The sequence below is a fragment of the Aquarana catesbeiana genome, linkage group LG05 (genome assembly GCF_042186555.1).
Source record: "Aquarana catesbeiana isolate 2022-GZ linkage group LG05, ASM4218655v1, whole genome shotgun sequence".
NCBI classification, from domain to species: domain Eukaryota; kingdom Metazoa; phylum Chordata; class Amphibia; order Anura; family Ranidae; genus Aquarana; species Aquarana catesbeiana.
This window is the reverse complement of record NC_133328.1, coordinates 136423684-136436865: the sequence shown is the minus strand read 5'-3', so window position 1 is coordinate 136436865 and position 13182 is coordinate 136423684. Positions and strand designations below refer to the sequence as shown.

At 42.0% G+C, this 13182-nt stretch overlaps 1 protein-coding gene across 1 annotated transcript in view; it reads right to left on the bottom strand.

Annotated features, from left to right (window-relative positions):
- The window catches only part of RAB5A (RAB5A, member RAS oncogene family), a 134173-nt gene that overhangs the window by 81903 nt on the left and 39088 nt on the right, over positions 1-13182 (bottom strand). Inside the window, exon 2 of the mRNA XM_073630218.1 lies at positions 2130-2390. Coding sequence (XP_073486319.1) covers positions 2130-2295 — 166 coding nt within the window. The 5' untranslated portion in view covers positions 2296-2390. The remainder of the gene's footprint in view (positions 1-2129; positions 2391-13182) is intronic.

Below are 13182 nucleotides of genomic sequence, written 5' to 3'. Positions count from 1 at the left end.
ACAAATTGTGTAAGGGAATGTGGGATAAAGTGCAGCGCTAAGCGATTGTGCAAGATTGCAAACAATAACAATACAATATTAGATTGAGAGCCAGCGTGTGGCACCTATAAACATAATGGTGAGAAACACAAATGTGAAAGGATTCAAACACGTGTAAATAAACTTGAAGTGAAATATTTCATATAAAGTGAAAAAATGAATATTCAGCCTTTGCGGGAAAATCATTAATCTAGCTAGGTAATAAACTCCTCGGGGAAGCACACAGCCAAGACAGTCACAATCCGATGTGCGACCACCACCAAAGGTATTAGGGTACTCTTACCAAATAGTGTGGGCTACCTGCCAGCAGCAAGGAGCCGAACAAGCATTACTGGAAGATTTGAGTGTCACAGGAACCGATATGTAGAATGGGCACCCACACAGGTCCAACATCCAGACATCACCGGAACCAACATACGGGATGAACAGCAGTACAGGACCAACATCCAGGAACTCATAAGCTCCACCAACCAGAAAGGGGGAGTCATAGGAAAAGAAAAAAATTGCCACAAAGCATAAAATTCTTGACTAAAAATTAAATAAGATATTGCACTTACATCAATATGGGTAATACAGGCACTGTATATGGTGTGATCACAGAGACTGAAGTAGAACGCAGTAAATGGAGCCAGCACAGTATGACCGATGCGTTTCGTCTACTCAGACGTCATATGGAGTATATATTCACTTTATATGAACTATTTCAATTCAAGTTTATTTACACGTGTTTGGATCCGTTCACGTTTTTCTTCAATTTAGTTTGATGGACATTATGCGTTTTTCACCATTAGGTATATAGGTGCCACACACTGGCTCTCAATATAATATTGTATTGTTAGCATTTTTGCACATTTGCACACTTAGCGCTGCACTTTATCACACATTCCCTTACTTCATGTGCACTGAACTGAAATCTCATACAAACGTTACCAACTCACACAAGTTCTTTTGAGAACTATAGAACACCTCTTCCCGATGTTATGAAGGTGAGGAGTGGAAGGTGTTTGGAGTCTACGCTGAGAGAGCACTCTAGTTAGCCAACTCTGCTCCTAGTGTTTTCAAACTAGGACAAAGTGTGTCACTGACAGGAGCAACATGTAAAAATAAATGGAAAAATTGTCTGAATAAAGAAAATGGATACACAACTAACACATCTAAGGACTGGTATAATGCAGTATATTAACTGTTTGCTCCTTGGCTTGGATACACTTTACAGCACAACCGAGTTCAGAGAGTAAATGAAATCATGGTGACCCCCTGGAAGTTGCACATCAATGACATCCTGCTGCAATAAATAGAGTGGCAACCTTGGCCTGGACTTCGACCAGGCCACGCCCCAATGCGTTTCACTACGCCCCGTCGCGAAATGAGTTTGGGGCATGGCCTGGTCGGAGTCCAGGCTGAGGTTGCCACTCTATTCATTGCAGCAGGACATCATAGATGTGCAACTTCCAGGGGTTACCCTTCCTTGAACCATTGAAGGAGCCATGATGGGCTCCATCCCCTGTAGCCACTCTAGCAACAGCTGCGGATGCACTGTCTACATACCCCCTCCCTATCAAGCCTGAGCGGTCCACACACTTTTCTCAGTTCACAGAAAGAGTACATGGTCTATCAGGCTGCATATCTAAAACCTCCATTTCAAAAGGAATATCTCCACTTTCCCGTGACAGGACTTCGCAGAAAGCCCAAATGTGTCTGTGCCGTTACAAAAAGCACCAGAGTGCACCCAGTACTCTTTATATTTCAAGAGAGATGATCAAAAACATTGTGCACCTTGTGAAAAATAAATTACAGGCCAAGGTACTGCATACAGGAAGGCAGCCATGTAAAAGTCCTACTGTCAATCTCCATTCCTCTTAGCAAGTAGAGTTCTGCTGGGTGAGCATGACTAACTCTAGGGACCAATACAAACAGACATTGTACCATCAAGGAGGTGCAGCATTTTTATGGTCAAAGTAAAAAACTGTATCTTTTAATAAACTTGTAAATAATATAGTAAAGTAGCAATTGTGAAGTAACACCAAAACACAAACGCTGTCTCAATAAGTGCAAAATAGAGAGATGAAAGTAGTGAATCGTTTTCTAACCTCCAATTGTGCTTTCTTGGAATTCATGAAACTGTCCTTTTACGAAGCGCAACACTAGGCTAGATTTGCCAACTGCAGATTCTCCTAGAAGAACTAGCTTGAACTGACAGATTTTATTTCCGGCATTTGGTCCATTGGGTCTTGTGGCTCCCCCTCGATTAGCCATACTTTAAATTTGGACAGATAAGTCTTATGAAAGTTTGTACAACAGTCCACGCAGTAAAGAAGTTGAGGGATCACTTAAGGGATCCTTCTGGGAATCTGTAAATAAAAAAGAAAATATTTTAAGGGCACAAAGCTAAAAAGAATTATGAATATATAATATAAGGCTACATTTAAAACGTGACCGTTATAGCTGTTTCCAATGGGCTACCATCATTTTTTAGCCCACTCTGCATCCCTCCCATCTCCTATAAACCAGGGATATGCAATTAGCAGACCTCCAGCTGTTGCAGAACTACAAGTCCCATGAGGCATAGCAAGACTCTGACAGCCACAAGCATGACACCCAGAGGCAGAGGCATGGTGGGACTTGTAGTTTTGCAACAGCTGGAGGTCCGCTAATTGCATATCCCTGCTATAAACCAATATCCAAGCTACATGAGCTATTTTATATTTAAAGAGCAACTACAGGTAAGTGTAATCATTTAGGAAACCTTGTGGAAAATCCACTCCTTTTACCTTAGTTTAAATTCTTGATCTAGTCTAGGACATCACATACATTATCAACTTCCTGCACTTTGTCCTGTGCAACTCCACCCCCGCTTGCTCGATGACCAATCCAATTAACTCCCGCAAGGAATGGGGTAAACTGATGCACAACAGATTTCTTTGGGTGAAAAAAATGAAGCCCTGAGCAGCTGGGCTGTATTCCCTGTATGAATTTCAAGGCCTCTAACTGGTACGCACAAATAGCCCATTATCCCTTCCCTGCTGAAGGACCTAAATGTAAAAATATTTTTTGCACTTAATGTTTTCCCCTTAGACTAAGGTCAGTCATACATGGTTCGAATTCCGAAATAATTTTATTTTGAAAATCCTTTCAAAGAATTTTCGTTCGAATTTCGCACCATTAGTGGGCCACAGCAACGGCCGAGTGATTGGGCATGTTGGAATTTTTTTGAAAAAACAAACAATTTTCTAATCGATGATGGGAGAATCGTGTGAGAAATATAAATCGAAAAAGAAATGTGCATGAGCACAAGAATAGAAAATTCACTAAGAAACTCACAAAAAGATTAGCTGTAATATAATTCAGTATTAAATATATGAAATGTAATTGCTAATACCTATTAGAGCTGCACGATTCTGGAAAAAATGTAAATTTTTTTTGCTTAGAAGTTCATGATTCTATCACAAGAACTTTTCTATTTTAAAGATTTTATAACATGAACTGAACATTAGATTATCAAACCAGATGGCAATAAAATAAGACATAATACTCTGCTTCAATCAAATTTAAAAAAATGTAATGAAAAATAATGTAATGTGTAAAGAAATTTAAAAAAAAAATTACCATTAAGTTATATTAGGGTCTCTTTTGTTTACATTTCAGCTGTTAGGAATGGTACAAAGCATTGAAAAGTTTTTATAAATTAAATACATTTTTTTAAATTTAGCACTTTTTTCAATGTTAAACGTGTAAATATATGTTAAAGGTGTAAAAATATTAACCACTTCAATACCAGGCACTTATACATCTTGCTGCCCAGACCAATTTTCAGCGCTGTCTCAATTTGAATGACAATTGGGCGGTCATGCTACACTGTACCCAAACTACATTTTTATCATTTTGTTCCCACAAATAGAGCTGTGTTTTGGTGGTATTTGATCACCTCTGGGATTTTTATTTTCTGCTAGACAAAAAAAAAAAAAAGACCGAAAATTTTTGGAAAAAAAGGGTTTTTTTTTGGTTTCGGTTACAAAACTTTGTAAATAAGTATGTTTTCTCCTTCACTGATGGGGCTACACTGATGGGCACTGATAAGGCGGCACCGATGAGTTGGCACTGATGATGGGCACTAATATACGGCACTGAAAAGTGGCACTGATATGTAGATAGGCACCAATAGGCAACATGGATGGACACTAATGGATGGCAATCAGTGCCAAACAATGCCTGCCAATCAGTGATGCCCATTGTGGGCACTGATTGGCATCCATTGTGGGCACTGATTGGCATCCCTGGTGGTCTAGGGTGGCATACCTGGTGGTGACTAACGGTGGGCATCCCTGGTGGCGTCCCTGGTGGTCCAGTGTGGGCATCCTCGGGGGGGGGGGGGGGTGTGCAGAGACTCTTTACCTAGATCAGAGTTGTGGCGTGTCAGACTGATATCCTGGCGATGTCATATGACATCCGGTCAGGATATCACAACCACTTTGCCAATCTCATATTGCTATATGGCGGGCGGCAAGTAGTTAATGAACAAAGCAAACAAAAAAAAAAAAAGTTTTAAATTATTAATAGTTCATAAAATAGAAGTAAAAAAAAAAAAAAAAAAATCAGCAGGAAAATAAATTGGGAGAATAAGAAGTTAATAAGACTGATTAGAGTAGCTTAAGAATAAATAAAGGGTTAAACAAAACAGAGGCACAATTTAACAAAAACCAAAAAAATCTTTTTGATCTGTAAATGAATAAACAGAAGGATAGGTAAAAAGATACAATGTTTTCTTTTGCTGAGCAATGTTGTTAAAGTGGAGTTCCAACCCCAAAAAAAAAATTTGTAAAACATTTAGAGAAAAATTTTTTTTTTTACTCACCTTTAAATGCCTGTTGCTAGGGGGTCCCTCGTAGTCTGCCTCCTTCGGTGCCTGGGCTCCTGACGTCACTTCCCTCGGCGCAGGAAGGGAGATCGCCTCTCTCCCCTCCCTCTTGTCAATCATCTGGGACCGGTTACGTGCGGAGCCAGAGACAGCGAGTGGCTCACGCATGCTCAGTGGGTGCGGGCGCCCACAGTTAGTTTGCCATCGCCGCCGAGTGGAGAGGGGAAGAGCGGGGCTTCGATCCCCCGCATCGCTGGACCCTGGGACAGGTAAGTGTCCAATTAAAAGTCAGCAGCTGCAGTATTTGTAGCTGCTGACTTTTAATTTTTTTTTTTAAATGGGAACCCCACTTTAATAAACACTGCCGGCTGTTTTTTTTAAATCTTTTTTTACAACTGTGAGCCAGGGAACTGATCTGCATTTTTTACATGAATCATAGAGATGCTGGATTGTGTGAGGGGGTCAAATCGAGATTACAATCACTTTAATCATTGAAAGACCGTGAAGTTTTGTTTTAAAAAATAAAATAACAAACATGTTATGCTTACCTCCCCTGTGCAGTTGGCCCTCTCTCCTGTCGAGTGCCCCCAAAGCAAGCACATTGCTATGAGGGCACCCGAGCCGAGTCACAGCTCCGTGACCCCTTCTCTCCTCCGATTGGCTAACTGACTTTGATTGTCAGCAGCAGAAGCCAATGGCTCCGCTGCTGTGTCTCAGACAATCAGGAGAGTCCCGGACGGCTAAGACACTCATGGACATCGCTGGAGAGAGATGGGGCTCAGGTATATAATTAGGGGGTGCTGGGGAGGCTGCTACACACAGGTGGTTTATCTTAAAGCGTTTGTCACCCCAACACTTCATATTCCTAATATGTGCCTGCTGTACCATGTACTCGTATGAGAAAGTATCCTCTGTATAACTTCCTGTGTGTAAAATCCCTGGTGTTCCTACTAGTTCCTCTGCTTTCCTATTAAAAACTGACCACACTAAACAGGAGAGCACAACGTGGTCAGTTCTCCAATCGTTTACAAAATCACTTTAATGCATAGAATAAATTAAGATAAAAAACCTTCTGCCTTTACAACTGCTTTAATTGTGGAGCTCTAATACTTGTAAAGTTTAAAAAAAAAAAAAAAAAAAAAAAAAAAAAAAAAAGGGCCTTGGATGCAGATGCCGTCTGAATAAAATGAAAGCTAGTGTCAGTCATTTGTGACACCATATTAATGCACATTTGATGTCTAATAAAGATTTATATGGAGCTGCAAAACAGGTATGTTCAGACACATACTGTAGACACCATACATCAACAGAGTAATAAAAGACCCTGCTAGGAATCTTTTCTGCAGATGCAAAAGAACAGGGCAAGATCATGTGATCAAACAGTGCTGCAGGAATAAGGTACTTTTAGGATTTAAAAATGAATTATGGCAATTAACACTTCTCTGTTTAGTATCATTTTAATCTTTCTGCAATGATTGAAATACCTGTTCATCCTGCTGATGACGGCCACCACATACAGCTCCCTGCGATATAGGTATAATACTGCTGCACTGCTAACAAATTCCAACAGCGTTTGTTCCTTATGTAGACTGTTCCTACTTGCACTAGAGTGAGATGAGAATATTTTGAAGCGTTGTATTTGCAGGTTTCATAAGTGTATGTGGATTGCCAACTAGCAGCTGGCCACTCTAAAACCTCATTTACACTTGCTTCAGCTTCAACACACTTTAACCTCTTCCCGTCCGCACTATAGCCGAATGACAGGTACAGCGCAGACCTACAGTGCTGGGAAGCAGTCATTAGATGTCCTCCCCTTTGCGCATGGTGCACTCTGATCACCGAGTCAATGCAGTGTCCACAGTGACAATCGGTGCCCACTAGTAGGGGTGCAAAGGATCGTCATCGATCCGTGATCCGATCCGCGGAGGTTGATCCGATCCGCGGAGGTTGATCCGTACGGGACACCTCTGTGGCCTCGGCCATAGGAAAGGCCGCGGCTTTGGCCTAGCTCCGGAGCGGCGGCCATCTTGGTACACCCGGAGGCCGTTTAGCACGTCGAATGACGGAGCGATCACTTGTAACAAACCGGCGTCATGTCATGATGCCGGTTCCTCTCTCTCTCCCCTCTGTGTAATGATCTGTACAGTGGAGGGGAGAGATCGGATGGCAGCAGTGCCAATACTCTGCAATGCCCTGCCAATACTCTGCAATGCCCTGCCGCAATACCCTGCTGCAATGCCCTGCCAATACCCTGCCAATAGGGAGATTGTGGATATTACTGTGGGGGAGATTTTTTTTTTTTGTTGATCCGAAAATGATCCGAACCGTGACTCCTGATCCGAGGAACGATCCGAACCGTGAGTTTTTTGATCCGTTGCACCCCTACCCACTAGTGAATATCAGTGCCACCTATCAATGCCCACCAGTGATGCTAATCAGTGCCTCATCAGTGTCACCTACCAGTGCCCATTACTGCCACCCATCCATGTCACCTCAGTGCCCACCAGTGCCGCATATTAGTGCCCATCAGTGCAGCCTCATCAGCGTACATCAATGAAGGAGAAAAATTACCTGTTTGCAAAATTCTATAACAAAATATAAAACCGTTTTGTTTTTATTTTTAAAATTTTCGGTCTTTTTTCATTTTTTTTAAACAAAAATTAAAAAACCCAGAGGTTATCAAATACCACCAAAAGAAAGCTCTATTTGTAGGGAAAAAATTTATAAAAATTTTATTTGGGTATGACCACGCAATTGTCATTCAAAGAGAGAGCTGAAAGTTGAAAATTGGTCTGGGCAGGAGGAGGGTTTAAGTGCCCAGTAAGCAAGTGGTTAAAGCGCCTACCGCTTCAACATGCTGCTATGATGTGTTAGTGATGTGTGTATATATGTATATGTATATATGTGTGTGTATATGTATGCGTGTGCGTATATAATGTGTGCGTGTGTGTGTCATGCCTGCAATTTCCCCAAAACAAAGTGACCTAAAGCTGAATTAATCGCTTCCGGACCAGCCGCCGCAGTTTTACTGTGGCAGGTTGGCTCCCCTGCGCGAATGCTATAAATCTATCCCCTATTTTGTAGACGCTATAACTTTTGTGCAAACCAATCAATATACGCTTATTGCGATTTTTTTACCAAAAATATGTAGAATACATATCGGCCCAACCGGAGGAAAAAACTTTTTTTTTTTTTTTTTTTTTTTATATTTTTGGGGGATATTTATTGTATCAAAAAGTAAAAAAAGTATGTGTTCTTTTCAAAATTGTCACTCTTTTTGTTTATAGCACAAAAAATAAAAACCGCAGAGGTGATCAAATACAACCAAAAGAAAGCTCTATTTGTGGGAAAAAAGGACGTCACTTTTGTTTGGGTACAGTGTCGCACGACCGCGCAATTGTCAGTTAAAGCGCCGCAGTGCCGAATCGCAAAAAGTATTCTGGTCAGGAAGGGGGTAAATTCTTCCGGGGCTGAGGTGGTTAAAGACTCTCAAAAGCTGCAGATGCTTCAAGCGAGCTTTGCCATAGACTTCTATGGAGGCTTTGAAGCACCACTAAAGCAACAAGGGGTATCATTTTTGAAGCGAAGCCAAAGCAAAGCAAATGCAAGGTGTAAACAGGACTGTAAGCCAATCTTTTTATTTAGGGATAGGGGCTTTGATTGGCATGCAGAGAGCTTTAACAAAGCCTGTCCAAAACCTTGTTTTGAAACAAGTGTAAACTAGCCCTAAGTCCTGCCTACTGCTTATTTCCACATCAAAAAAATAATAATAATATCTGCCAATTTGGTCATTAAATTATCAGTCTCACTGATTGTAATTTCATGACCTCGGAAAGAAAAAGGGCCAAAAATCAACACTGCAAGTACCTCTGTGTTTGCTTGTGTGAAGAGTATCTGTGTGTGCCAGGATCCCCAGGAGGAGTCTATGTGTGCCAGCAGGGCTTGTGTGTCTAACAGTATGTTTGTCAGTGAGTGTAGGGGACACTATGCAAAGTGACTTTTCACAGGGGACACTATGCATTGGTCACATGAGTGTATGCGCAGGACACTATGCATCAGTTACAGTACATATGTGCACACATAGGGAACACTATGCATCAGTTATGCAGGGGATGGAGGCAAGAGTTAGAACCCCCGACAGATTTTTGCTATTTGAGGCTCTGCGTTTTTGCTAGACTGGAAGCGAAGAGGATTCTCCAATAGCAACACACACAAATACATCTCTTTTGTAGAGTAAGGGAAGGCTAGAATCCATTAAATTTGTATTTGTTCTTGCAGATTTCCCCTCACTTTCTGTCTAGTGGAACTTATAGTATTCCTCACTCTATCCAAAAATAAAGAAAAGAAAGTAAGCTTCTGGCATAAAATCCTATCACTAAAAAGGTAAATATGGTGTGGGGGTGTCACTGTTCTATATTACTACACATCAGGCATTAACATTTTATTTATTTAGCCTGTGTGTGCCATTGTTATGAATAATTATTACATTCTTCAGGCAGTTCTTTGAACACTGTGGCAGCCTTCCCCAGCCAAGAACCTTCACTGGTGTAGGAATAACTAACTTTCAGTAACAGTAATACTATTGAAATGGCTAAGATGACACAATGCTGCGCCCCACACAGAGCACATTAACTGGGACAATAAAAAAAGAGTTGTGCTTTCACATGGCTAATCCTATTAAAACCATGCATATTATTTTACATGAATGGAAAATATTCCACAGTAGTATTTGCACAAATTATGATAGACGGCTTAATCAGAGACGTATTAAAACTGCTTGAAGGCACAAAGATAAAGATGTCATCATTCCAATCTATCATGGTCCTAAATGTGAAGAGAACAGTAATTATAATAAAATATTACAATACATAACTGTAGTCCATATACTGTCTTTAATAAATAAGGCACCTGGCACATGAGGGCATCTATTTACTGCGTCCCTCTCGGCATATTAGTGCGCCAAGGAGGGGCAGGTGCAGGGTCCAGCCCTGAAGCCTGTCGCAGTCTACGGCCGGCTGCAGCTGGATGGGGTGGAACGCTGTACCAAGTGAAAATCGCATTTAGGGCCTTATGCGATCAGGGAAAATTGACCAGAGCCCAGAATGAGGTTATCGATCTGCTATAGAGGCAGGTTGAAGCATTTGCTCAGTCTCATTTCCCCAGTGATCATTCTTCTGACTGTAAGGGACATCCTACTGCTGACCACACATCACCTATGGCAGAATTGCCAAAATGAAGCAACCATTTAGCCTAATGGGAAAAGATCCTTTTCTGAGGTGTGCAAGTCTGCAGAATCTCACTGGCTAGCAAGGAAGCTGCCACATAGCAACATCTTGCTGCTCCTGCCAGGATCACTTAAAGTATCACTAAAACCACATCATAAAAACTATCAATACATGGTGTATTACATGCTGTTTATACTCACTTAGTCACCATGAGATACATTTTCTGTATTCTGCAAAAAACCTGGTTAATCCTGCTGCTCTCTCTCTCTACCTTCTGTCTATGTCCCCAATTCAGCTATGGATTTTGCAGGTGTGGTTGCAATTCTGCACATGTTCAGTTTTCAGTGAGTTTCTATGCTGAGCATTTGTTCGCTATTGCATCTGAGCAGCTCATGTGACTATAGAGTCACACATGTGGGCGTATGTATACAGAGTGAGAAATAAAGCCCACTCCCTCCCTCCTCTTCCATGCCCACTAACCAGCTAAACACAATGTTTAGCAACTGAAATTCTATTTGTACCACTTTGAAATGTCAGATTGGACATAGCAGTCCTGGACATCTCAGATTCAGACTGGTGCAAATTCCAATAGATTCCCCCAACTCCAAAACGTGAGGATGCCCGGTCATTGTGAGGTGAACTTCTTGGTAGGCTTGGTGGGCACTGGGGTCCAGGGCTTGTGATGAAAGGAGTGGCCTTGGTTTTGATGCTGTTGCCTGGGAGAGCAAAAGGGCACTTTTTACCGACTTGAGCTAGAAGCAAGTAGGAGGGAGGCTTTTTCTTATGGGGTTGAATACCTTTTCCCCTAGCGACTTCCATGATGAATTTATCAAGGTATTGCCCAAAAGGCATCTGCCATCAAAGTACTTCAGCACACCCAAGCTTTTAACCATAAAATCCTATGCATAAAGATCAAAGTCATTCCAGAGACTTGGCAATTCACATTCTCCAGAGTGCCCGCACAAAACAATAAGGCTTAAAAGGTGTTGTAAACCTTCAAGGTTTTTCACTTTAATTAATTCTATGCACTAAGGTGAAAAACCTTCTGTTTGTCAGCTGTCCCCCAGAGCCCCCCTTTTTCTTACCTAAACCCGATTGTTCCAGCCACAAGCCCAGCAGCTCCAGCCGCTGTCTCGGGTCCTCATTCGCTAGATTGATAGCAGCAGGAGCCATTGGCTCCCGCTGCTGTCAATCGAGTCCAGCGACATGGGACTTTCAGGATTAGGCCAATGCTCATATAGCACATATTCAATTTGTGGGTTGATAAGAAAAAAGTCTTTTTGACTTGGCCAGCTTTTTAGCAATCATGGGGGCTTGTTTTCGCTGTGGTGAATCAGGTGGTGCTAAGAAAAGACTAGTGCACACCAAACCAATCAGTAGGTTGACAGTGGAAAGCATTTGTCACGAAGATATAACTTGTGGCTCAAGAAATGCAGGGGTTAAAAAAATCCTCTACAGCTTTGGCTATAGTGTGCATTTCCCCTTTGTATTCCGCCATTTCACCCTCAAAGGTTTTACCTTTAAAAGGTTCCATCTCCGATTCAAGAACAGAGTCTGGAAGGAGGAAAGAAGTGTCGTGTTTTTTTGGCCTCTGGCAGCAGAAGGTTCTAAAAGGGCCAAAAGTTTTCTGAAGAATTCAGACACAGAGGCAGAAGTTTGATTTTGTCAGACAGGCCGCATTTTGCTGGCCTCGAGTCAGATGAAGGGAGCGAGGTTATAAAAAAGGACATTGCTCTGGGACAAGGGAACATTTCCTGTGGGCCATCTGCAGAGTGCTTTATTTGGCCCATTGTCCCAGCTCCCTTGTGCCATGGCAAATTACCTGTAGTGCAGAAAAACACAGACAAGTACAAAGGGGATTAGCATAATACACTAAACAACCCCCTATCCTTGTGCCTATCAAACCATTTGTGTGCCAAGCACCGCAGGTTGTCTAGAGCCAGGAACAGGACTACAGTACAGGTAAAGCCTGTCTTACCTTATTCCATGTTGTTGGACCTATTAAAAAGTGGTTCAAATGCTAAAATGTTTTTTTACCTTAAAAGGAGAAGTACAACCAAAGCTCGTTTGGCTGTACTTCACCTGTGGATCAGAGGAGTGCAGTTTGTTTTACACTCCTCTCACCCGTTTTCAGCAGCCCACTAATGGCTTACGTCACCGAGCTGATCCAAGCTTGGGAAGGATCATATGGTCAGCATCAGCCCACATGCCTGGACCGGCACCTGGCTCAGCGAGTCGCAGAGAGCCAGTGACTAAGTCAGATTTTCAGTGTAAGAGCCGGCGGGGACAGATGCTGCATACACCTAAAAAAAAAATAAAAAAATTAAAATCCATACTTCTCTTTTAATGAATTCACTGCATTAAGATAAAAAATGTTTTAGGGCTGCTGTGCTCCTCTCCCCCTCTAAACACTTACCTCACTCCTGGATCGATCCAGCGCTGTGCCTGCCTCAAGTCTTTGGTCCTCTCTCCCTCTTCACACAGGGGCTGACATGCAGCAGCATTGGTTCTTACTGTTGTCAGTCAAATTTAGTGAGGAGGAAGCGGGGCCAAGTAGTGCTGTGTGTCTCAACAGATGCATACAGCCTGGCTTGGGAGTGAGCCCACAGGTGTCAACTTACTATGATAGTGCACCTAGAAGAGAAGCCTAGCACGCCGGGGGGACCACAGAAAAGGAGGTTTGGGGCTACTCTCTACAATAAAATTGCACAGAGCAGGTAAGTATATGTTTGCCATTTTAGGGGAAAAAAGCCTTTAGAACCACTTTAAAGCGGTATTAAACCCAAAACTATTATATATTCCAGCTTACCAATCATTAGATATGGTGCTGCATTTTATTTTCTAAGGCTTTTCCCCCCCCTCTGTTTTCACCTGGTGATCTGGCCAGTAAGCGGATCATTATAAATCGCCCTTGCTAGTGCTTGGTGTCATCTTTGTAACTGTTACATTCTGCTGGAGAGCTTGTTCTTCTGAAAAACAAGACTTACTGGCTGGATCACCAGGTGAAAATAAAAGAAAGCAAGCCTAAAATAAAGAAAATAAATGCAGTCATACCATCTAAAA